The sequence below is a fragment of the Lutra lutra genome, chromosome 9 (genome assembly GCF_902655055.1).
Source record: "Lutra lutra chromosome 9, mLutLut1.2, whole genome shotgun sequence".
Taxonomy (NCBI): domain Eukaryota; kingdom Metazoa; phylum Chordata; class Mammalia; order Carnivora; family Mustelidae; genus Lutra; species Lutra lutra.
This window is the reverse complement of record NC_062286.1, coordinates 130165765-130189448: the sequence shown is the minus strand read 5'-3', so window position 1 is coordinate 130189448 and position 23684 is coordinate 130165765. Positions and strand designations below refer to the sequence as shown.

Below are 23684 nucleotides of genomic sequence, written 5' to 3'. Positions count from 1 at the left end.
TGGTGTGGTAAGTAGCTGCATGAGAGCCATCACCAGTCAAGGGGAAGGTCAAGTGTGCACTGTTGAGCACCGTGCTGCTTTAGGAGTAAAGAATTAGAGGAACATAGTTCTAGAAATGGGTCTCACAAAACATAGTCATGATTGGGGGAAAAAATCCAAAGTGAGATCTAGAAGACAATACCATGATGTGAACTCAAAATTCACGCAGGTGACCATTTTGCAAGAACGTAATCAAACCAAAATCTACAGATTAAACGCATCAGTGTGGTTGCTCTGCGAAGGATGGGAGTAGGAATGGGAACCAAAGGGACTAAAAAAAGAAAGAAAGAGAACAAAAGAGGGGCCTCGTACAAGTACAGCGACAATCAGCTGAAGGATTTGCTTCTCCTGAACCTCAGAAACTGTTCTAAACCAAACAAAATACAACTGGCATTCTTGGATGACTAAGCAAGGGCTCAGAGAGGGGAAGTGACTTCCCCAAGTCACACAGCAGATGAATGGCCCAACTTTGCAGCACTCTCTCTTACCCATGGGACTGGCTGCGTTCATGGGAATGTAGACAAGGAGGGTCTGTCTGCAGGTGGCTTGAAAAACAAGGGTTTTCCTCAGACATCAAGAAGGCAGAGAAAGGCATTTCCAGGATTGATTCAGAGGCAAGAAGACATCAGGACTTTTCACTGGCATCTCTGTGATTCCCCAACTTTCCCTTATGGTGGCAGAGCAGAGGCCTCCACAGTCTGTCTACTTTAAAACATCTTTCTTTTTATTTACATAAATGCATTTACGTATGTATGTTTGAGAAAGAGCGAGCGTGCACACAGGCGAACAGGAGGAGGGACAGAGAGACAGGGAGGCAGAATCTCAAGCAGGCTCTACGTTCAACACGGAGCCCAAGCGGGCCTTGATCTCATGACCCTGAGGATCACCACCGGAGCCAAAACCAAGAGTAGGACACTTAACTGACTCAGCCACCCAGGCACCCCTATTTATATAGATGTATTTAAAAAGGAAGCTTTCAGTTGGTTCCTATGTGGGCAGAAATCTCTAGTTTATCCCCAATATTGAGTCTTTCTTTGTCCTTTTAGTAACAGAACCCCCACATGGGCACATGGCTTTGGAGAGGAAAAGCTGAATTTCCCCGCTTCCCTTGCAATTAGATGTGGTCCTGTGACGAGGTGTGGTCAGTGGTATATGAGTAGGAGTGGTGTGAGCCGCTTCTGGGTCCCGCCCTTCCTGCCCTCTACTCCTGCTGGCTGGAACATGAACAGGATGTGGGAGCCAGAGATGCTACCTGGGAAGCCACATGTTGAGGGATAGATGGCAGATGTGCCCCAGGAGCTCTGGATCATTTACCCCAAATAACACAACAAACATGCTTTATGAAACCACGGGCTTTGAATGCTAGTTCTGTTTTTTTGAATATGTGTTAAAATTAGTATATATGTTAAAAAATCTGAATATCAATCCACATACCGTCTAAGTTAATCTCGCATATTGGGGTACGTGTATTTGCCTACCTTGCAGTCAGGGCTCTTGCTGATTTTATTTTCATGTCAGCCCTGAAAGCTAGAAATGATGGTAAGTACTTTACAGGTGAGGTTCAACGAGGGAAAGTGATAGGACCAGAATCATTTACATCGTTGGTAAAGCAGCAGAGCCAGGACCTACGCAAGGCCAAAGTCTTCCACATGGGAGGGAAGAGATGTTCTTTTTTTGGTAGGGGGGGGGAGATGTTCTAAAGCCGGGGTCAGAAAACGGTTTCTGTAAGTGACCAGATGGGAAATATTTTAGACTTTCTTGGCCACACCATCACCTCTGCTCAAACTGTGCCCTTGCAGAGAGAAAGCATGCACAAGGAGATGTAAGTAAGTGGGCACGGCTGGGCGCCTATGAGATGTAGTTCATGGGTTCTGGAATTAAAATTGCATGTAATTTTTATACCATGAAGTATTCTGCCTCTACTGACCTTCTCCGGCCATTTAAAACCGTAAAAATCATTCTCGGTCGTGTGGCCGTGGGCCGGATTGAGCCCACAAGCCAGAGTTGGCTTCGGTCGTTTTCAGACTGTTTCCCCAGAGTCTTGGGGCTTCCAGAGAACCCTGTCACTGTCCCCCTGGAGCGGTGACAAGCCACGAAGAATCTGCGCCTTCTCCCACGTCTACCCCAGCTTCCCCACTTGCCCCGTTTTATCCACTGGGTTTCTGTGTGGTAATCACAGATGTTTGCTGAGCATGTCCTTCACGCGGGCCTCGTCACAGGGCCTTACATCCGCAGGAGGAGCCAGCATTGACCTCACTCAGAAGATTGGAAACTGACGGAGAAATTAGAAAAGGAAAAAAAAAAAAAGAGGATAAAGTAGCCTCCAAGGTCACTCCAAGGTCACAGTTTCAAAACAGCGGCTCTGGTATGTTGAATCTAGGCTGGCTGACTTCAGACCTGAACTCTTAACCTCTGGGATTCTGTGTTGTACCTAAGAGTCTTTTTCAAAGAGTCTAGAGACCCAAAAAAAAAAAAAAAGGAAAAAAAAGTTTGAAGCCATTTCCCTCATTATAAAGATGAAAAATCTGAGACCCAGGAAGGGAAAGGGACTTGGCTACTTTTGCAAGCGGTGGGATCAGAGAGCAGGGATTGATCAATGATCAGCCCTAAGACCTAAAAACAAGGCTAATTCCAGTGCAAGAGAGAGATGTGTCCTTGCATGCAGTCTCTGTGCTCCGTCCTGATGGGAGGACGTGAAGACAGGTGTGGGGAGAGTGGGGACTGTTAGTGGGGAGGCTCCTGGGGGCTCTGAGTCCATAAGGGACAGCCACAGCAACAATGATGACAATGTGAGCTCTAAGTCCTGAAGACCCACCGTATGCCAGGTGCAGTGCTCTATTTTTCACACCCGTCAGTTCATTTAATCTTCATAACGGTGCTAGGAAGTAGGTGATCCCCATTGTATAGATGAGGACACTGAGGCTCTGGGAGGCAAAAGGATTTGCCCAAAGCAACGTGGTTAGTTGCTGAGCTCTGTCTGAATCTAGAATCTGGGCTTGTAAGCACCATGCCAGAGCAGAATGGAGCCTGGGACCGGGTAGGGCTCGCTGGACAAGACCCAGTGGGAGGTAGGGGAGGGCCCTCCGTCTTGGAGAGCCTTCCTGATGTTTCCCTTCCGTCTCTTCAGCCAGCCCGGCTCCCTGCACTGCCCGAGGGACTGAGGTGCCATGGGTGGTGGCTTCTCCAGTGCCGCATATGTGTTCTCGTTAAATCCTCCTACTACAGCTCTGCAGGGGTGGCCTTGTCATCGTGCCCATTTTACGGAGGAGGAAACTGAGCCATGCAGGCGCCCCCTCCCCCCATTTTATGTACAAGGAAGCTGAGTTTTAGAACAGTGGCATAACTGATCCATTCATTCATAGATTCATTAATTCCACATATTGACTGAACACCTACCATGTGCCGGACGGTGTTCTGAGTGAACAAGACCCCTCCCCCCCAAAGTGGAGGTTGTTTAAGGTTACGGGAATGACTGATACAACCCCCAAAGAGGTGGGAGTCCATCAGGAAGACAGGTCATAAATCCCTCCTCAACTCGGGCTTGAAGGAAACTTCAGCTACACCAACGTGTAGGGTCTTATCACCACAGGGAGCTGGTCTGCATTTAACCCTCCGACCTCTGCAGGTGGTCAGCGGACCAGAGGGCAACCATGGCTCCCGCTCCCTCTAGGTACCAACAGGGAAGGAGCAGCCCAGAGTGGAGAGGGGACAGACTTCCTCCCCAAGCCACCTGCTGAGACAGGGAAAGAGTTGTGGCTGGTGTCCGGACCCTTCCTCCCAAACACACACCTGGGGTTACACAGGTGGGGTTTATTATTATTTGCCCAGAGAGAGGACACTCGCCCCTGGCGGCCACGATGACCTCAGTCAGTTGTTAGAAAGGACCTCTCACGGGCTTTGGGCTTTGGGCTGAGGCATTTGTGGGGGACTGAGGAAGCTTGCTCTAGGTCGAATGATGTCAGAAATCAGGGGCAATTAATTCTACGAGTAAAGAGGTAGCAGCCACTCAACTGGCAGGAGAGTGGTAGCAGCCACTCAATTGGCAATGTGTGGGTGGCAAGTGGCTTTGGGCTAAGACAAGATTATGATGGGTCCTTGCTATGTCTCAATTTTTCAGTCTCTCGCAGAGCAGCTCTGTCTGATGTTGGTGACGTGTAAAATCATTTAGGTCCAGAAAGAGAACAACACGGCCTATCGGGGTCCAGCCAGTTCCAGACGTCACGGGGTCGCTTTCTTCTTTCTCGAGAGGAACCCATATTGACGAAATCCTTGCCGGTGTTCAGAGACCTGTTAAATTCTTTCAGTGGCGATTCTGGCAAACGGTGGCCCACCGAATCTAGCCAGCTGCGTGCTTTTTTGTGCCGCCTGTGAGCTAAGCATAGTTTTTATATTTTTAAATGGTTGAATAAATCAAAAGAAGGATATGTTGTGACACGTGAAAATTATATGAAATTCAGATTTCAGTGTCCAAGAATAAAGGCTTAGCCGCACGTATTCATTTCTCTGTTGGCTCTGGCTGTTTTCATGGCAGAGTCGAGTAGGACGGAGACCCTAGGCCCCAAAGACTAATTTACTATCTGGTCTCTTACCGAAGAAATTTGCCAGTCCCTGCTTTGAATGGTGCCTTAATGCATTCAGTCTGCTGTAACAAACATGGCATAGATTGGGCATTTGTATTTTATAGTTCTAGAGTCTGGGAATTCCAAGATCAAGGTGCCAGCAAATTTGCTGTCTGGTGAGGAACTGTTTCTCGGCTCATAGATGGCCTTCTTGCTGTGTCCACCCATGGTAGGCAGGGTAAGGAAGCTTTGTGAGGCTTTTTTTTTTTTTTTGGTAATACACATTTTTAAAAATTAACATATAATGTATTATTAGCCCCAGGGGTACAGGTCTGTGAATCACCAGGTTTACACACTTCATAGCACTCACCATAGCACATACCTTCCCCAATGTCCATAACCCCACCATCCTCTCCCCACCCCTCTACCCCCGGCAACCCTCATTTTGTTTTGTGAGATTAAGAGTCTCTTATGGTTTGTATCCCTCCTGATTCCATCTTGTTTCATTTATTCTTTTCCTACCCCCCAAACCCCCCACATTGCCTCTCAACTTCCTCATATCAGAGAGATCATATGATAATTGTCTTTCTCCGATTGACTTATTTCTCTCAGCATAATACCCTCTAGTTCCATCCACGACGTCGCAAATGGCAAGATTTCATTTCTTTTGATGACTGCATAGTATTCCATTGTATATATATATACACCATGTCTTCTTTATCCATTCATCCGTTGATGGACATCTAGGTTCTTTCCATAGTTTGGCTATTGTGGACATTGCTGCTATAAACATTTGGGTGCACGTGCCCCTTCGGATCACTATGTTTGTATCTTTAGGGTAAATACCCAGTAGTGCAATTGCTGGGTCATAGGGTAGCTCTATTGTCAACTTTCTGAGGAATCTCCATGCTGTTTTCCAGAGTGGTTGCACCAGCTTGCATTCCCACCAACAGTGTAGGAGGGTTCCCCTTTCTCCACATCCTCGCCAGCATCTGTCCTTTCCTGACTTATTAATTTTAGCCATTCTGACTGGCGTGAGGTGGTATCTCGTTGTGGTTTTCATTTGTATTTCCCTGATGTGTGAGGCATCTTTTTATATAAGGGCACAAATCCCATTCATGAGGGCTCTGCACTTCTGATCCAATCACCTCCCAAATTTCCCCACCTCCTAATACCATCACACTGGGGATTAAGTTTCCACATACAGTTTTGGTTGTGCGGGCCGGGGGGGAGAGGGGGAATGCCAGCATTCCTTTGGTAGCAAATGGGTTAACCCCTTGATCCTCCTGACAACCCTAGGAGAATTGTTACTTCCATTTTCTGAATGAAGGAGCTGAGGTGCAGCGAGATGAAGGGATTTATCTAAACCCGAAGATAGGAACACTCCCCTCCATCCCGTTACGTTACACTAAAGACATTATGCTCTTTCCTCCTAGCTGCTGTGCGCAAGAATGGCCTGCACCCCGTGCCCACGGAGATGCAATTTCTGGCCAGCCCAGAAGAGTGAGTTCCTGGTATCATTGATGGAGGAGTCAGTGCTTGACCCAAGGAGATGACGAACAAGAATCCAGTTCTGCAAGCAATCCTCCCCAACCCCCAGATTTTTCTCCAAATGACCTAATGCCCAGGTGTCTACCACCCATCCCTTTGGCTTGGGCATGGACGTACCCAGCCTTCTTAAAAAATGCACATGTGGATAGCAAGGGCAGGGGAGCACATGAAGTCCCTCTGTTAAGGGACCTGAAAGGAGGGTCCAGAGGAACAGGAGTGCTCAAACTGCATGACAGTCAAGGAGGAGAAGGCACGCAGACAGGCATCCAGAGCCTCTAAAGACAACAGCATCCTAAGGGGACCATCATAGCCCTTCACACTTGTGTGGCTTAGGAAGCATCTTCACACTGACTCCACGTTTAGTGGCTGGTGTCCGTTGTATTTGGTAGCTGGTTAAGATCTTGGGGTTTGGAGCCCTGCAGACCTGACTTTGAATCTGGCTCTGCCGCTTACCGGCTGTGTGATTTGGACAAGTCACTCGGTCGCTCTGAGCCTCTGTTAGTTTCCCCCACCAACTGGACACGATATCGGAACCCACCCCAGAGGGTGATTTTGAGGTGTGATGAGATAATGTTGAGCGGCAGGGGGCATGCCGGGCCCTACTTGCCCAGGTGGGAGTGCTGGTTTTTCAGGGCATTGTTCCCTTGGGTGATGAAACAGCAGCAAGTCAAGTCACCTGCTCAAGGCATTGCTGGAGCATCAGTTCTGTTTTATTCATTCAGCAAATACTTACACATAGCTTGCGATGAGCCAGGCACTGCCACGGGTGCAGCAACCCACAAAAATCCAGCCCGTGTGGAGTTTACGTCTCAGTGACAAGAAAACAAACAGAGTAAAATTCACCATATGTCTGATGGTTGGTGAGAGCTATGCAGGAGAACAGAGCAGGAAAGAAGGCTAAGGAAGGGGCCTGTGGGGTGTGAGAAGGCAGTTTTAAAATCAGTGGTCAGGAAAAGCCTGTCTAAGAAGGTCCCCCTTAAGCAAACACCTGTAGGTGTTTAGGAGGTAAAGGGTCTGGGGGGATCTTTGGGAAGGGTGTTTTCTGCAGAGGAGCCAGCAGGTGCAAAGGTCCTGAGAGTCCAGAGCAGCCAGGAAGCCAGTATGGTTGGAGTTGAGTGAGTGGATGGGAGGAATTGGGGTCAGAGAAATTGCTTGTATGGTACAAGGTGGTGGTGGAGGGACAGAGCATGAGGGACCTCAGAAGCCAATGAGGTAGCTTTGACTTTGAATGACATGGGATCCAGTGAAGGCTTTTAGCAGAGGAAGGACATGATCTTATGTCTGATTGTCTTATTCCACGGTCTCTGCTCCTTCCTGGCACTCTATCTGGGTGCTTTTAGTCCGGTTTTGAGATATGGTGTCTGGGATTGGCTCAGCCACTCACTACTGCACAACACAGAACTCTATTTGGGCCATCTGGCCACACAGAGCTTGTGCTGAATCTAGTGGAAAAGACCCAGTCCTCATTCTCTAGAACTCCATGTCCACTGAATGCAAACCCCAGCCATTGGTTGGAGATTCTATGTCCATTGGAATGAAAGTCTCCTCTCTGGGCCTCAGTTTCCCCAACTAAACAAAGAGGGGCTTGCACTAGATGAGCCCTCAGGCCCCTTCTGCTCTCTCATCCTCATTGTGATGCTCAGTCTGGTTGGGGCCTCGGGTCTAGGGGAGCCCACATTTCCTGCCAGAGAAGTCAGGCAGTGACTTCAGTCCTTGTCTTCCTTTTAGACCCCAAATCATATCCCAGTTGCCTTCCAGATAAGGGGCTGCTCATGGAGCAATTAAGGCCAGAAGATATTTGAAGTATCTTTGATTCCCTAAAAAAAAAAAATTAATTTGTTATACAGGGCCAATTCTTAATTTCATTCACTTACAAAAATTTTATAATTGCACAATTTAAAAGAATACTCTTAAATAAAAAGAAAAATGTACCCAGCATCTCACTCCCAAAACAGTTAAGTGAATACTATTCTAGACAATTTCTGGATACCTCTCTGTGTACATAAATGCATTTGTAAAATAAAAACTTTGATAATGCTGTATATGCTCTTATGTAACCTGCTGTCTCTCTTAATGGAATGTAGGGAACATTTTTTCACCTCAATAAATTTACAGCAATGTCATTAGCTTTTAATTATAGACTTAATTCTTAATTTCATTCTTCCCCCATACTCTTTAAACTGCCCCAGAAAGACCCAGAAAATACAAAGAAAAAAAAAAAGAAGGAAAAAAAAATCCATATTTCCACCCCCAAGAAAGGCACCAAAACAACTTTATGTGTACCATTCTAAGTTTTTCTTCATACTCATCTGTTCATAAAATATGTGAATATTTTTTAAATAAAAAAATTAAGTAGCACAGTTACTGACCCTTTTTCCCTTTACCTAATGGGCCTCTCTCATCTTAATGAACATCTGTCTAGATCATCATTTTGTTTTTGTTTTTTTTTAAGATTTTATTTATTTATTTGATAGAGATCACAAGCAGGCAGAGAGGCAGGCAGAGAGAGAGGGGGAGGCAGGCTCCCCGCCGAAGCAGAGAGCCCGATGCGGGGCTCAATCCCAAGACCCTGGGATCATGACCTGAGCCGAAGGCAGAGGCTTTAACCCACTGAGCCACCCAGGTGCCCCTAGATCATCGTTTTTTAATAGCCGTGTTGGTGTTCCCTCTAAAAAGAGGATCATTTTTATCCAGCCAAGCCCTTTTTGATGGGGATTCAGGTTGTTTTCAATAAAAACCATAGTTAGTCGGATGCAAACTCACACCCACGCCCGAGGCACCTGCCCAGAGCCCCTGAACTGAAAGTTTGCACATCTTTAGAGGCTTTCGATGCTGGCGCTGAGCTGCCTTCCAGGAAGACCCCTTAGTTCTCCCAGCCCACCTGGTGTGTTTCCCCATGAGGCCAGGAATTCTGAATGTGTTCTGAACGGCTTCTCTCTGGGTTTATTTAAAGCAAAGACTGCCCTGAGGCCGAGGCTCCATTGGACCTTCTAGCAGACTGCGAGAAGGAGGAGGAATATCGCAGAAACATCTGGAAGGGCTTCCTCATCTCCATCCCCTACTCGGCCAGCATTGGGGGCACTGCCACCCTCACGGGCACGGCCCCCAACCTCATCCTGCTAGGCCAGCTCAAAAGGTAAAAGCAGGTGTGCTCCACCCAGCCCTGGGCTTCGTCCTCCTCCCACCCCTCACCCTCTCCCTTCCACGCTGGGGAAACCCTTACTGGATACCTTCCCTTGGCCAGGCTCTGGGGCCCCAGCAGGGTATAAACCCAGCAAAGTTCCATTTTGGTGGGGGAGAAAAGCCATAAAGGAAACGGGTTATATAATATGTTGGTGTGATAAGTTACCAAATGAAACAAAACATCGTGATGTGGAAAGGACAGGAGTGGGTGCTATTTTATATAGGCTGGTCAAGGATGTGGGGACCTCTCTAATAGGGTGGCATCTGAGACCTAGAAGCTGTGCGAGCACAGGAGGGAAGAGCATTCCGGATAGGGGATAGCCTGTTCAACGGCGAGCAGCACAAAGACCAGAGAGGCTGGGGCACCGAAGGCAAAGGAAGTGTGGGAGGAGATAAGGTAAGGTGTCAGGACCCCAGCTTTTCCTGCCAGTGTGGTGAGATGGGGAGTCAGTAGAGAGCTGGGAGCAAAGGATGCCATGATGTGACATCTCTAAAAACAAACCCCAGATAGCAGCTTTGGTCTGTGGCTGTGAGGTCCCGGAGAAGCTTTGCAACCAGGTGCCTAGGCCAGCTGTGGGGTGGGCTCTGCCAGGAGCTCAAGTCTCCCCAGTGTTGATGCTGTTCAAACAGTGTCTGGGAGTCCGTCCATCAGGGCAGAAGAATAAAAGGGAAAGACTCTCGGACAGCATGACTTGTCAATTCCATTATCCCAAACCTCTTAGTTTGAAGATATAAACAATTCCAGTATTTCAAGATTCTGTTCCTAAGATTTTCAGTTGCCAGGATTCTGAGAGGTGGGGATTCTAAGATTCCTTTGCAGTGAAAATGTACCATATGTGCACTTAGTCCACACGAATGCGTATGTAAGCACTGGGCAAACAAATGCAACAGGAGTATTTACTATGCAATATGGCCCCAGGTGCTGGCCAACTTCTTTACCTGTTAGTCAACCAAAGAATGGAGGACTTCCTAGGATGATGGAGGAAAGCTGGTCATCCCGAGAGCTGGTTCGCTATCACTTTTTTTTTTTTAAGATTTTATTTATTTATTTGACAGAGAGAGAGATCACAAGTAAGCAGAGAGGCAGGCAGAGAGAGGGGGGAAGCACGCTCCCTGCTGAGCAGAGAGCCCGATATGGGGCTCGATCTCAGGACCCTGAGATCATGACCTGAGCCAAAGGCAGAGGCTTAACCCTCTGAGTCACCCAGGTGCCCCTCGCTATCACTTTTAATCAAAGTGATTTTCATGAGAAATTCTAAGTACATCTGAGTCTTATCTCCTGAGCCGATTTTGAAATCTTAACCCCCCCACTGTATTCTCAGGTTCTAAAATCTTTTGATTTTCCAAGTTGATGCGAAAAGCCAGTGATCCTCAGTCATGGGAGCATGTTAGAGTCAGCCGGGAGGGTGAGAAAAATCTGCCCGGGGTCTCTGGGGCAGAGATCCTGATTCAGGAGACGCGGATGGGGGCCAGGCATCAGTATTTCCCCAACTGACTTAAGCCCACTGCACACCTTTATTGTCCTTTCATCTTTGTTGTGTTTTTTGCTGAAGGACTGAAAAACCAGAACCCAAGATGGTCTTGCTTGAGACATGGGGACAACCTGGGTTTGGCCCCTTAGTGTCCTCAGTTTGAAGGTAGTGCCAGCAAAGGGCCACTTGGCCAGGAGGGTGAAGCTGGAGCATGGCTGAACAGAAAAGATGTAGGCTCTGGGGCTTTCCGGGCAGATGCCAAGTTGGGGGATAGGGAGGAATGGGGCAGAGAGAGGGGCAGGTGCTATTAGAGGGTTTTCAGGCTGCCTGCCCACCCTGATGCAAGCAGGACTTTGTTCCAACTTGAAAAGATATTAAGGAAAAAATGCTGGAGGTATAAGTAAAAATATCAAATGCAAAGGATTTTGAGTCAATTACATGTAAATCATATGCAAACCACACGCAATATTTAATTGCCCAAGCTTGGACCTTCTGGTCTAGAAAGAGGGGGATTTAAAATGAATGCCAAGTGATACGGGTTCTGATTCTCTAGCCAGGAGCGTGGGGAGGTGGGGGAATGGCTGTCCTGAGTGCCCCCCCTTGGCCTTCACTCCCCAAATACATTTTATTACTTTACTCTGATTATGTAGGTACATTACAGAACATTCAGAAAAATGTAGGGAAAAAACTTGAAATGCCTTCAATCCCACTGCTAATATTAAGTACACACTAGTTTCTGTATATAAACCTCGGTGTTCTAGCTAAGAAATAGCTCCCTGTATGTATACAGTATACATGGGCATGGCTGACCTTGGCTGGCTCTCATCTCCGCCCCCCACCCCTTCTCCAGTTTCTTCCCACAGTGCGATGTGGTGAATTTCGGCTCCTGGTTCATTTTCGCCTTCCCTCTCATGGTGCTGTTCCTGTTGGTGGGCTGGCTGTGGATCTCCTTCCTGTACGGGGGAATGACCCTGAGGTACCCCTCATGCTTACTTTGAGCTTTGAGCCCAACGGGAATTTGGCTTCCTCCTCGTTGGGTAGAGCGTTTTCTTCTCAAATGGAGTTTCCTCCTACAGAACCCAAGGATTGCCCTGATAATTTCATGTTACCTTCTCACGCGGTGACTAGAGTAGACCTCACCTCCCAGGGATGTGAGCGTTATGGGTGGTGGGACCTCCCTGAGACGCCCAGGCCCTCCGTTAATATCACCCATCACTGGTAATTACTGACAGCCCTGTCCTTTGAGTAAGATAAACATTCCTACCAGAGGAGAGGGAAAAACACTGTCTCCCATTGGATGGGGTGCTGGTACAGGAGGTTACTGGGGGTGGCAATGAGGACAAGCTATTAAATAACATTGATGAAGAGAGTGAGAAAAAGAATCCTTTATCAACTCTCATAGAATACAGCAAGTCTCAGTTGGGTAGTAGAAGAGCCGTACTACCCCTCCAACTTCCCCAAATCAGCTTTTTAAACACAGAGCAAGCGTCAGTTCCAGAGATGTGAGCCAACAATGGTGTCTAATCAGAGTGTGATAATTACTTTGCTTTTGTGTTTTTATTTTTACGATTAGTTTTTTTCATGGCAAGTGATTCTTGTTTTCCATTTATGGGGCGATATAAAGTTTTCTGTTTACATACATTTCTTAAATTAGAATGATGCATCTATTTGGAGGAAAGTATGAAGCAAATATGAGCCAGGTATGTGGATATGGGGGTGTTTGTGAAGGTAGGTTACAAACACCTGGAGTTGGGGACGTCCTAACATAGGAGTGACAGCCCAGGGCTGTCATCCCCTCACCTCTCTCTGGACCTTCATTTGCTCATCTGTAAAATGAAACCAGTCAAAGTTACTCTGGACCAAAGAGATGTTGAGACTAGAAAGGCTCTGATCATGGTGTTGCTTGACTCACATGCTTTCCAGAATTCCTCAGAGCAGAAACTCAGGGTTCAAAGCCCACATTCACCCAGAGAAGCAAGTCCTGACCTTGGACTCAGACGGGCCAGAATTCAAATCACGCTTCCATGTGATCTTGAGCAATTTGGTAACCTCCCTCCAAGGGGCTTCATGCCCTCCCTTGCAGGTTGGGGCTAAAAAGTAGCTACAGCTAAAGTGAATGCTGAACAAGACACAGTGTGTCAACTGCCCAGGACTGAGCCGGAAATAGAGCCTGTCTTCCAGTCTACCTGTTTCAATCTAATAAGCTTCTGCAGATCTCAGCCACGAGAGGATGGAGGAAATGCAGGTGGAGGGAAGTTCAGTGACAGATGTGTTTCTGGGTAACAGAGACGTTTCAGGCCAATGCCATTTGCAAGTGCTGTGAAGGAAAAGACAGTGAGATTTGATGATGTGCCCTAGAGGGCTCCCACCTAAATGGGAGGTCAGGAGAGCTTCCTTGGGGAAGGGACTTTTGAACTGGGATCTGAAGAGTGAATAGACTTAAGTCAGTAAAGAGAGCAGAGGAAATGGGCATGATGAAGAGCATTCTAAGCAGATAGAACAGTAAGTGCAAAGGTCCTGAGGCTGGAGGTAGCAAGGGTTGTTCTGCCTTCTGAAACCTTCTGAAAGGTTCAAGTGACCAAGTTCAGGGGATAAGGGAGATTTGTGGGAGATGAGGCCAGGGAATGAGGCAAGAGTTTTCACCTGGGAATGATTTTGTCCCAGGGGATGTTCAGCAGTATCTGTAGACATGGTGGTTGTCACAACTGAGGAATTACTACTGTCATCTAAAGAGTGAATGTCAGGGATGCTTCTAAACATTCAGCCTCCTGCAGCAAGGAATGATCCCGGCCCACAACAGAGAAAGATCCTGCCCCAATAGGTTAATAGTTCCAAGGTTGAAAAACCCTGGGCTAGATCATTGAGGGTCTTAGCGGAATTTGATCTTTATACACAAGAGTCATTGTGAGGATTTTTTTTTAAATATATTCTTTTGTTGTTGTCATTATTTTAATTTGGATAAGCAACACATATACTTGGTTTAAAAATCAAAATGATGCAAAAAGTATACAGTGAGAATTCTTCTTCCCAACCATGCTTTCATTTACCCATTCACCCAATACTTCCCCCAAAACAGGTTTCCTGTGTAATCTTGAGAGTTCCCTGAAATAAATACAGGCAGGTAGAGTATATTTTCTAGTGACTAGTTTCCCAGACAGATATGAATTCATATATTTGCACATATTTTTGTAAGGTAAATTTCCACTGGGGTCAGAGAATAAACCCCTTTTCCTTTTAATAGATATTTGATAATCCTCCCTAGGACTTGTATGAATTTGTTCTCCCCTTTATAATGGATCTGAGTGTCTGCTTCCCTGCAGCAGTGGATTTTTTGCCAATCTGAGAAGAGAAAAATAATTTGCATTCATTTTACTAAAAGTCATTTGGAGCAACTTTTCATACTGAGGGGCAACATGAAATCTCCCCTATCTACATAAAAGCCACTGGTGTTTTTTTCTTGTAGCTTGTTAAACTGTGTTTATATCCTTTGTACATTTTTCAAATGGAGTATTGATCTTGGTCTTATTGATTTCTAGTACTTTTTATATATATATAAGATTAGTGCTTAGTCTCAATCCTTCTCACAGGGCTTCTGAATTTTCAAGTACAGTTAAAAAGATTTTCCCATTACAGGAGTTGTAAAAAAAAATATAGCATATTTTTATCTAGGGTTTTTTGTTTTGTTTTGTTTTTCCACTGAGATCTTTTACCTGTTTGGAGTTTGTCCTTAGGATATGATGTGAGGTTTGGATCCAGCTTCATTTTTTTGGTTCCCGATGGCTACGTAGCTGTCCAGTGCTATTTATGGACACACAAAAGTTTTAAAATGTGACAAAGTTTGATTTATCTATCTTTAGTTGCTTGAGATTTTGATTCTAAGAAATAGTTGCCTAATCCAAGGTCAGAAAAATTCACCCCTGTGTTTTCTTCTAAGAGTTTTATACATCAAGCCCTTATATTTAGGTCTGATCCATTTTGAGTTAAAAAAAAAATTTTATATGGTTTGAGGTAGGGGTTCCCATTCATTCTTTTGCATGTAGCTATCCAGTTGTCCTACCATCATAGGTTAAAAGACTGTTCCTTCCTGCTTTGAATGATCTCGGTACCCTTGCCAAAACCCAACTGAACAGGGAAGTCTGGATTTATTTCTGGATTCCCAACTCCATCCCATTGATCTATATGTTCGACATGACCGACTGAATAGCTCATCTTTTCCACACTAGTCTGAGACACTGACTTGATCATAGACTAAGTCTCCAGTCTATTTCTGGACCTCCTATTTTGTTCTATTAGTTTATTCAGGTACCTGTTTGACCCTCTAAAGAATTATAAGCCTGGGGGTCTTAGGATCAGACTCATGTTTTTAAAAGACCACCAAGGCTTTTGGTGGGAAGAACAGATTTTCGAAAGGGAAGACACAGTCAGGGAGCCACTCAGCAGCAGACTGTAGAAGTCTCCAGAACAGAGATAATGAGGCTTGGCCAGGTGGTGGGGGTCCGGGGGAGGAGTTAAGGAGTTAGTCATATTTGCAGCGGCCCCTCCTCACCTCCCTCCTGTCTGTTTCAGGGGATGGAGGAAGAAGAAATCTGAGATCAAGACTGATGCAGAAGACAGGGCTCGCGCTGTGATTCGGGAGGAATTCCAGAACCTGGGGCCCATCAAGTGCGTGGTACGGGGGTTCCTGGGGTGGAGAGAGAGCCCAGCATAGACTTTCAGGAGACCTATCTCCTGGCCTGACCCTTGGACCCCTGGAGGCTGATGTCAGGGGGAATTTCAGGACGACAGCCTAGAAGCCTGGAGATGGAGGGTAGGGGGGTGACTTACACAGTCAGCCTCTTGGCCTGATGCTGGGGGAAACACCCTGAGGACCAGGAAGCCCCTCAGGGTAGAGTTGGTGTGTGTGTGTGGGAACTCCTGTCCTTCCAGCTAATGCACTCTTTCCCCCTTGGCACACGGGATACCTAGCACTACCTTGGGCAGCTCTCGGGACTTTTTCAGTGTACAGTTCCCATTTGGTGAAGATACTAGGAGTCAGGAGGTCTGCACCCAAGAGCTGGCCTTGCCACTAACTCCTATCTATGTAGACCTGGGCAAAGCACCAACCCTCTCTGGGCTCTGCTCCCCAGTCTGTGGAATGGGCACATTGGGTAGATATTTACTCCAACATTTGGGGATTCTGTGTGTCTGCCCCTCTCCCTGTCTGTCTTCCCCCTCTGTGCACCATCTTCTTCTGCATGTACAACTCTTCCTCTCTCTCTTGCCTACCTCTGTGTCTGTCTGGCTGCTTCCTTTTATTCCTGCTTTTCTGACTGCGCCTCTGCTTTGCTTTTTCTTTCTCTCTGGTGATTCTCCTTAAGACCTTGGGAAATTCCAGGTGGGCATGATATAAATAACCTGGGGGGAAGGTGGTGACCGATGCTCCAGAAGGAGCCTGGAGGAATGTGGCAACCCCTGGACAGGAATCCCTTACACTCCAGGATCCCCTTCTCCTCACTCTGGGGAGTAGATTACTTCTCGAAGCTTCTCAGAGGCAGGCCCTGGGCAGGGTCACAGCCAGGAGGCAACTGCCCCAGGCCTTCTCACGCTGTGGTCCCCCCCAGAGCCCACCATCAGCACGGCCTGCCTGTCTGTGCCACAGGTTTGCTGAACAGGCCGTGTTCACCCTTTTCTGCATGTTCGCCATCCTCCTCTTCTCCCGGGATCCGAAGTTCATCCCTGGCTGGGCCAGCTTCTTCACCCCTGGGTGAGACTCGGGGAACTGGGGGTGGGGGGGTGGAGCCCAATAGGGAAAATTTTGGGATGGGCCATCTGGAGCTGGAGAGGCCGTGAAGCTGGAGGGGCTGGGCTGGGTATACACCCTTGGTCCCGTGGGGCTATAAATAGCTCCTTCCTTTATCCTCAAAAAAGTTTAGGTTCAGATGATAAAACATTTTGGGTTCTCATGTGTTAGGAGCTTTGCCTTTGGAATGAAGCAAAACTAGGTTCATGCCAGCTCTTGCAGTTGCAAATGGTACACCCCTGAGCACATCATTCGTTCATCCATCCATCCATCCATCCGTTCATTCATTCATTCACTATTAGTTTTATCGTTCAATCGGTCAACATTTACTGAATGCCTCTTAGGTGCTCCACATTGTGCTAGATGCTGGGGACACAGACAAAAGCAATTAGTTCAACAACAAAACCCTGCAGATTGGTAATGAGTGCAAAGAAAGAAAGAGCAAGAGGGATATATTATGGAAGAACGGGCGGAGGCATAGACTTCGGGTGATTCTGGGAGGAAGTAAAGCTGAGAAAAGTAGAGAGAAGCACTGGAGATCTGCTCCAAGGTCTCCTGAGAGCAGGAGGCAGGAACTCAATTTAGCACCTTTGGAGAACCAAAAGAAGCCCAGTGTGACCGAGGCTCTGCAGGAAGGGAGGAGGGTCAGGAAGACATGGCCGAAAGGGCAGGAGAGACCCAGATCCTGGAGAGTCTTGTTGGACACGTAAAACATTTGCTCTTTTCTGTGTGGGAGGCTCTGTGCCTCTGTTTTCTCATCTGTTAAATGGTATTGTCTCTGGATTGGTCCAAGGATCAGTTAGTTAGTTCATGTCGAGTGATTAGAAGAGCACATGGGAAGAACTCAATAAAATATTAGCTCTACTTATTAGGGGATAGATTGGGGGAAACAGGTAGGAGCTCTAACACCATCTAGATGGCCCCCTGTCATCTAGGACAGGGCTGGTAACCTAAGACTCCTGGGCCAAATCTGGCCCAGCACTTGTTTTTGATTGGCTTTGATCTTTTTAAATGGCTAAAAATCAAAAGACAAATAATATTTGTGACACATGAAAATTATATGAAATTCAAAAGTCCGTGTCTGCAAATAAAGTTTCATGGGAACTCAGCCACACCTGTTCATTTATGAATCATCTATAGCTGCTTTCCTATTGCAACATCAAAATTGAGGCAGGACACAGACCATATGGCCTGCAAAGTCAAGAGCATTCACTGAGCCCAATGGTCTAGGGGAAAGGCCTTGCTGGCATGCGTCAGAGTGGTAGCATTGGACAGGCAGCCGTCAAGGTCTGTTTGAAAGTTAGAAATGATAGCACCTGCTACCCGGTAGATTTGGGGGCACGAGGGACGGAGCACCTGCATGGATGGTGGTTGGTTGGAGAAGAACATTCTTTAGGAGGCTGGGCAGTGGGTGGTTATCAACAATTCGATTCTGGGCTTGCATTAGACTTGTCAAGTCAAATAGGTCTTTCAAATATTGCAAGGGAGAGTGCGGAAGACTCCCCATACATCTGGGAGCTGGGTAGAGGGGAGAAATGGAAGAAGCAGGCTGTGAGGTAGGCAGAAGATAGGGAGCAACAAATGACCGAAGACCAAGATTGGGGAGCCTTTTAAGAAAGAGCAAGTGGGTGACCATGTCAGATTCTGGTGTGCCAGAACATGATTAGATGGGAAATACGTCCTCTGGCTTCAGTGAGATCTGGTGATTTCCATCAGCTCCATCCAGTAGAAATATAATGGGAGACACATACAGTTCTGTACTCTCAGAGCACAGTGACTCTTGGAGCCTCAGTCTCCCCCCAGTAAAAGGGACGATGTAAGGTTCTGATCTCATGCAGGTTACTATGAGAAAGAAGCAACGTCATTTCATGGAGCCAAGAGGAGTGGCTCTTACTACCATTGTCTTATTTTTCCAAAATGAAGATAACTTATTTTTTTTTTCAAGTGAAAAGTGGGTGTTGTAAACATTCCAACAAGACAAAGAAAGTGAAAATCACCTAGAAACTCAGTTTCCAATTCTGATGACACATCTTTCCTGACTTAAAAATGCCTGTCCGGGAACTGTCCTACATCTCAGTCCCATGGGTGATTACAGGCCTGTCTACACTAGCCAAAATGTAACCCATATCCTTTAAGTGGGTGCATTTTATTGCATGTTAATTATATTTCAATAAAGCTAACTGTAAAAATACACGTAAACTAGCTAAAAAGAAACCTATCTAAACAGAAGATTTTTTTAACAGAAATGTGATGACAGTAGACACTATTTATAATCTGCCTTTTTCTTTTTTGTTTAATTAGAAAAGTTATGCATACTCATAAAAAATTCAAATAATGCTGAATTGAAATAGTAAAAGTCACAATTAGAAGTTTGTTGTCTAACAGATCTGATAGATACATACACACACACACACATATATATATACATGTTACAAAAATTAGACAGTATGATAATAATCACGGACAACTTACTATTCCTGACCTACTTCATTCTTTTTAAACGCTCCATAGTATTCTACAGAATGATAGCATCTTAATCTATTTAATCAATTCCTTTTGGATTGTGTCTGATACTCCAAATAAAAACTTTTCTTTTGATTTACAAAATATCTTGGTTGTACTTCTATGTCAATGCCGTAAAGATTGATATTATCTTTTATCTTTAAAAAACAGATGCAGGGTATTTCATTCTCAATATACTATTATATAGATATTATTGTACACAAGTTATTTACACATGTCTGTACTAAAAAGCTCCCATTTCTTCCTTCTGATCCATGTGGAATATCCCTGTTTTACAGGGATATCCCTATATTACATATAATCTGTGTACAAGAGCCCGGTTTTCCTGAGGATACCTTCCTAGAAGTACAATAACTGAATCGAGAGGCATTCACGTGTAAAGGATGGAAACATGTGGCCAGCTGCCCTCCCGAGGGTTAAACCAGTTTCTTTTCACACCACCAGTATGTTTTCCAATGTCCCCATTAAGTACTATCATCGCCCTTTCAAGTCTTGCCTGTTAGCAGACAAACGATAATCCGTTAGCCTGGGGTTTCTGTTTCTCTGATACGGTGATACTGACCATCTTTTCCAGTGTCTTGGCCTTTTGAATGCTCTTCTTCCCCAGTGTGTGGGCTGAAAGGGCTTTTGTGGACATCTGGCTCTATGCTTCATTAAGCTGGGAGCCAGACAAATCTGGGTTCAGTGCCCGTCTCCTGCATGGACCGTGGCCTGGCCTTGAGCAAGTTGCTTCTGCTCATTGAGACTCAGAATCCTCATCTGAGATGGAAGCTGTCTGCCCCAGAAGGCTGTTACTGAGACTTCTGTGAGCTTAATGTGTCCACAAGGCACACAGTGGATCCTTGAGAGGCGGTAATTAGATTTTGAGGGGCTGTGAGGCGGCCTCCGTCTGCGTTGTGCTGGTGCAAATGGGCTGCATCTCTGAGTAGTAAGCTGCCCATCCCAGGAGGAAGGCAAGCAGAAGTTGAACAAATGCAGACAGACTCTTAGAGCAGCCCTGGTTCTGGCGATCCGCGGGAGTTCCACAGATCCCATATCTGGTGGCACTCAGAATTCTTCCCTCTGTGGTTCCGTGTGTCTTCCGAGGAGGATAAGCCTTTGTCTCCAGTGACCTCAAAGAGCCTCAGGGAGCCGTGGGCAGAGAGGACTTCAGCATCTGGCCTGTTGGATCCAGGCTGAGTGCAGGCAGGATAATATTCTGGTATCCCGTGACCTCCAACAATGCCCTCTTCCCAGCAAGCGCCTAATTCCCACCCAACAAATCCTCATTTGCAAATCTGCCAAACCTGCAGCCGGCCAGCTGCGATGCCCTGGGTCATGTGCTTTGGGGCCTTGTCGTTATAGGTTTGTTTCTGATGCTGTTACCGGAGTGGCCATTGTCATCATCTTGTTCGTCTTCCCATCCCAAAGGCCCTCTTTCAAGTGGTGGTTTGACTTTAAAGGTAAGGTGTCAAGGCTGGGGTCTCAGTGGGCTCGGTGAGGCTGTGACTCAGGGCCCACGCCTGGGACCCGAACCCCACCACACTAACCACGTGGTCCCGCTTCTTCCCTTTTCTCTGTCTGAGGCCTTACCTGGTCTGGGCACTTGGGGCTGCCGGAGGTGACAGTCCGGGCTGGGGTTAGCAACCAGAGTCGGCCAAATCCAGCTGGCTGTCTCCTGGTACCGCCCGTGAGCAAAGGGTAGCTTTTACACTTTTTTTTAAAAGATTTTATTTATTTATTTGACAGACAGAGATCACAAGTAGGCAGAGAGGCAGGCAGAGAGAGAGAGAGGAGGAAGCAGGCTCCCCGCTGAGCAGAGAGCCCGATGTGGGGCTCGATCCCAGGACCCTGGGATCATGACCTGAGCCGAAGGCAGAGGCTCTAACCCACTGAGCCACCCAGGTGCCCCGCTTTTACATTTTTTAATGGTTGAAAAGAATCAAAAGAGAAATATCTCATGATACAGGAACAGTCCATGAATCTCAGATTTCCGTGTCCACAAATAAAGTGTATTTCTTCAATAAGAAATTTGTGGGCATTTATTTATATAGTCACATCAGTACCTACATGCTAGCCTCAGTTTTGCCCCTTGGCTCACAAAACCCAAAATATTTACCAGCTAATGCTTTTATAGAAAAACCGTGTGGCCCCTGGGTCCAAGACAGGAGTTGCAATTCTGACTCCAGTGCCTAAAGGGTCAGACGTGCAAATCTCCAGCCAGGTTGAACCTGATAGGAAGCAGTGGGGACCGAGGCACAAACAGCCTAGGGGCGGCATCCCAGGTCAGTTTAAAAGGATCACTGAGCCCTCCCAACCACACCTCTGCAGTCTGGCCTTCAATGGCCAGCTTGTGCCCCCACTGGGCTCCCAGCAGGTGTCTGTCAGGACAAGGCATGGCCCCCTACTCCTGGGGACAGAGCCTGTGCTCCAGCTGGGACAGTGGGATGAGCTCCATACCAGGAGTCAGAAATGGGATCCTCATCTCAAGTCACAGGCAGGTTAGCTCTGCAGTGGAGGAGGGGGTCTGAGCATGGGGCAGAACACGAGGGTCAGCAGGGAGACGGTATCACAGGGCTCCAGGAGCGGTTATGGCCATTGAGTGAACCCTAGGTCCAAGGAGCTGTGGGCAAAGACTCCGTAGCCCGGGCAGGACCTATCTCTGCTCCTCTGTCTGGCTTCCCGCTGGCCTTCATCACGTGCACCGGGGACCATGTCCCAGCCTCTCCATACTTTCTACCACTTCTAAGCTTTGGCCTCTTTATAGTTGCTGCTTTTTTTTTTAGAACTTGGGCTCCCTTAGCGTGTCCTCTCTGTTGTAATGCCCACCTTCTCCTGGCTCACCTCCCACAGTGGCTGCCCGCTACCCCATCACTTCCGGCCAGCTCCCGGCCCCCCCTGTAGCCCAACAGCCTCCCTTGCCCTCTGTCCCTTGATCTTTTGCTATATGTCTGTGCACCTGCTGTCTCTCTACTTCCCATGGTACTGCTGAGAGGGAGAATCTGCTTGGTCTGGCGTGGTATTTGGGCAGCCCTCCCACCAGGCCACCTTGTAGATGCCCGGCCAGCCTGGGGATCGGCTGCCCTTGATCGAGTCCTGTCCGTGGTTCCGTCACCTGGAAAGCCGGGGGTTTCCTCTCCACCGGGGCTGTGGGGAGGGCCTGTGCTGTCCGTGTCCGGTATCCCAGCTGTGTTACTGACTTGCTGGGTGACCCTGGTGAGTTCCTAGGCTGTCTGTTCCTAGGTTGCTTTCCCACTTCGAGAACGAACATGTCCCTTAGACATTCTTCATCCCTGGCTTGAGTAGTTTCGTAGAACAGAAGTTGCAAACTCAAATGCCCACAGGGAAGGAAGAGTGTTGGGTGCAGCAGACTGGGCGCAGGAAAATGTGTTTTGTGACACACGACCCTCCCCACCCGGCTTTCCTTTTGCCTTGTGGAAACAGAACAATGTCTGTTCGAGGAAAACAGCAGCTGAGAGGGCTCGTGACTGGCAAGAGCCTTCGCATCAAGGCAACCCCCTCGCGTCGTGGGGTCTGTGGAAAACTGGCAAGCCAAAAGCCTGTATACAAAAGGGCAGCTGTGACTCAGTTTCCACCGAGTGTCACCGTGCAGGAGAGCAAGGCTAGTTTTGCCAGATTTGCTGGTTTTTCAAGAGAAACAAACAAAAAAAATTGTATGCAATCTCACTGATTTTAAGTGGTGGCCACGAATCTGAATTGAGAAACCCTGTGTGGGCCAGCAGCAGGCGCGCGAGAACACATCTGGGAGCTGGGTCTGGTCTGCCCGTGGGGTGCAGCTCGCCACTTCAGCCGAGAGCTCTTTGGGCTGGAGTTTCAGGTGTTGCCTGATGGATGGGGAGAGGGTGGCCTCCGGGAGCACCACCTGTCCTTCGGCCATCCATGGGCCCGCGAGGTCGGGGCTGAAATGATGCGTTCTCGCACTCAGCCAGCAGGACTTACACGGAGCCTGAGAGAGTGGCCAGTTTCCACGGAGAGAAAGTGACTTGATCAAGGTCACACAGCTAGCTAAACAGAGACAGGGGTAAAACCCAGGCATCCAGGCCAACCTTGATTTTCTTACTGTACTCTCTGTCTTCTGTTCTTCTCTGGGTGGAAGTCACACTTGCATTTCTGTCCCTTTATGTCACTCACCAAGTATCGAGGCAATGCTTCCTCTTTAGTGGGCAGTGTGTCTGTGGCGGGATGGTGGGGACGAGGACAGTGATAACTTCCATTTCCTCTCTGTCCACCAAGCTCTTCCTCCTGATGTCCTGTGGCTCACTCCCATCACTGTACGCAGACTCCATCCAATGTCACCTCCCCAGAGAAGCCTTCCCTGACTACACTACCCAGAAAAGCATCCCTGCCTTGTCACTCTCCACCCTTCTACCCTATTTTCTTTCCTTCCCAACACATTATATTTCCTGACATTATATATTTATTGGTTTCTCCCCTGCCTCCCTTATTGGAAACGTTAAGTTCTCCAGGAGGAGGGATTGTGTCTGTTTTGGCCACTTCTGAATCCACAGTGCCTAGAGGAGTGCTTGACACTTGGTAGGTCCTCAATATATATTTGTGAGATGAATAACCAAGGGCTTG

At 47.3% G+C, this 23684-nt stretch overlaps 1 protein-coding gene across 3 annotated transcripts in view; it reads left to right on the top strand.

Moving 5' to 3' along the window:
- SLC13A3 (solute carrier family 13 member 3) overlaps positions 1–23684 on the top strand; it is a 68440-nt gene that overhangs the window by 28524 nt on the left and 16232 nt on the right. For all 3 annotated transcript variants that reach the window (XM_047745666.1, XM_047745667.1, XM_047745668.1), the window contains exons 4-9: positions 6035–6101; positions 9103–9285; positions 11655–11780; positions 15371–15466; positions 16443–16547; positions 20451–20548. In XM_047745666.1, the coding sequence (XP_047601622.1) occupies positions 6035–6101; positions 9103–9285; positions 11655–11780; positions 15371–15466; positions 16443–16547; positions 20451–20548 (675 nt within the window). The remainder of the gene's footprint in view (positions 1–6034; positions 6102–9102; positions 9286–11654; positions 11781–15370; positions 15467–16442; positions 16548–20450; positions 20549–23684) is intronic.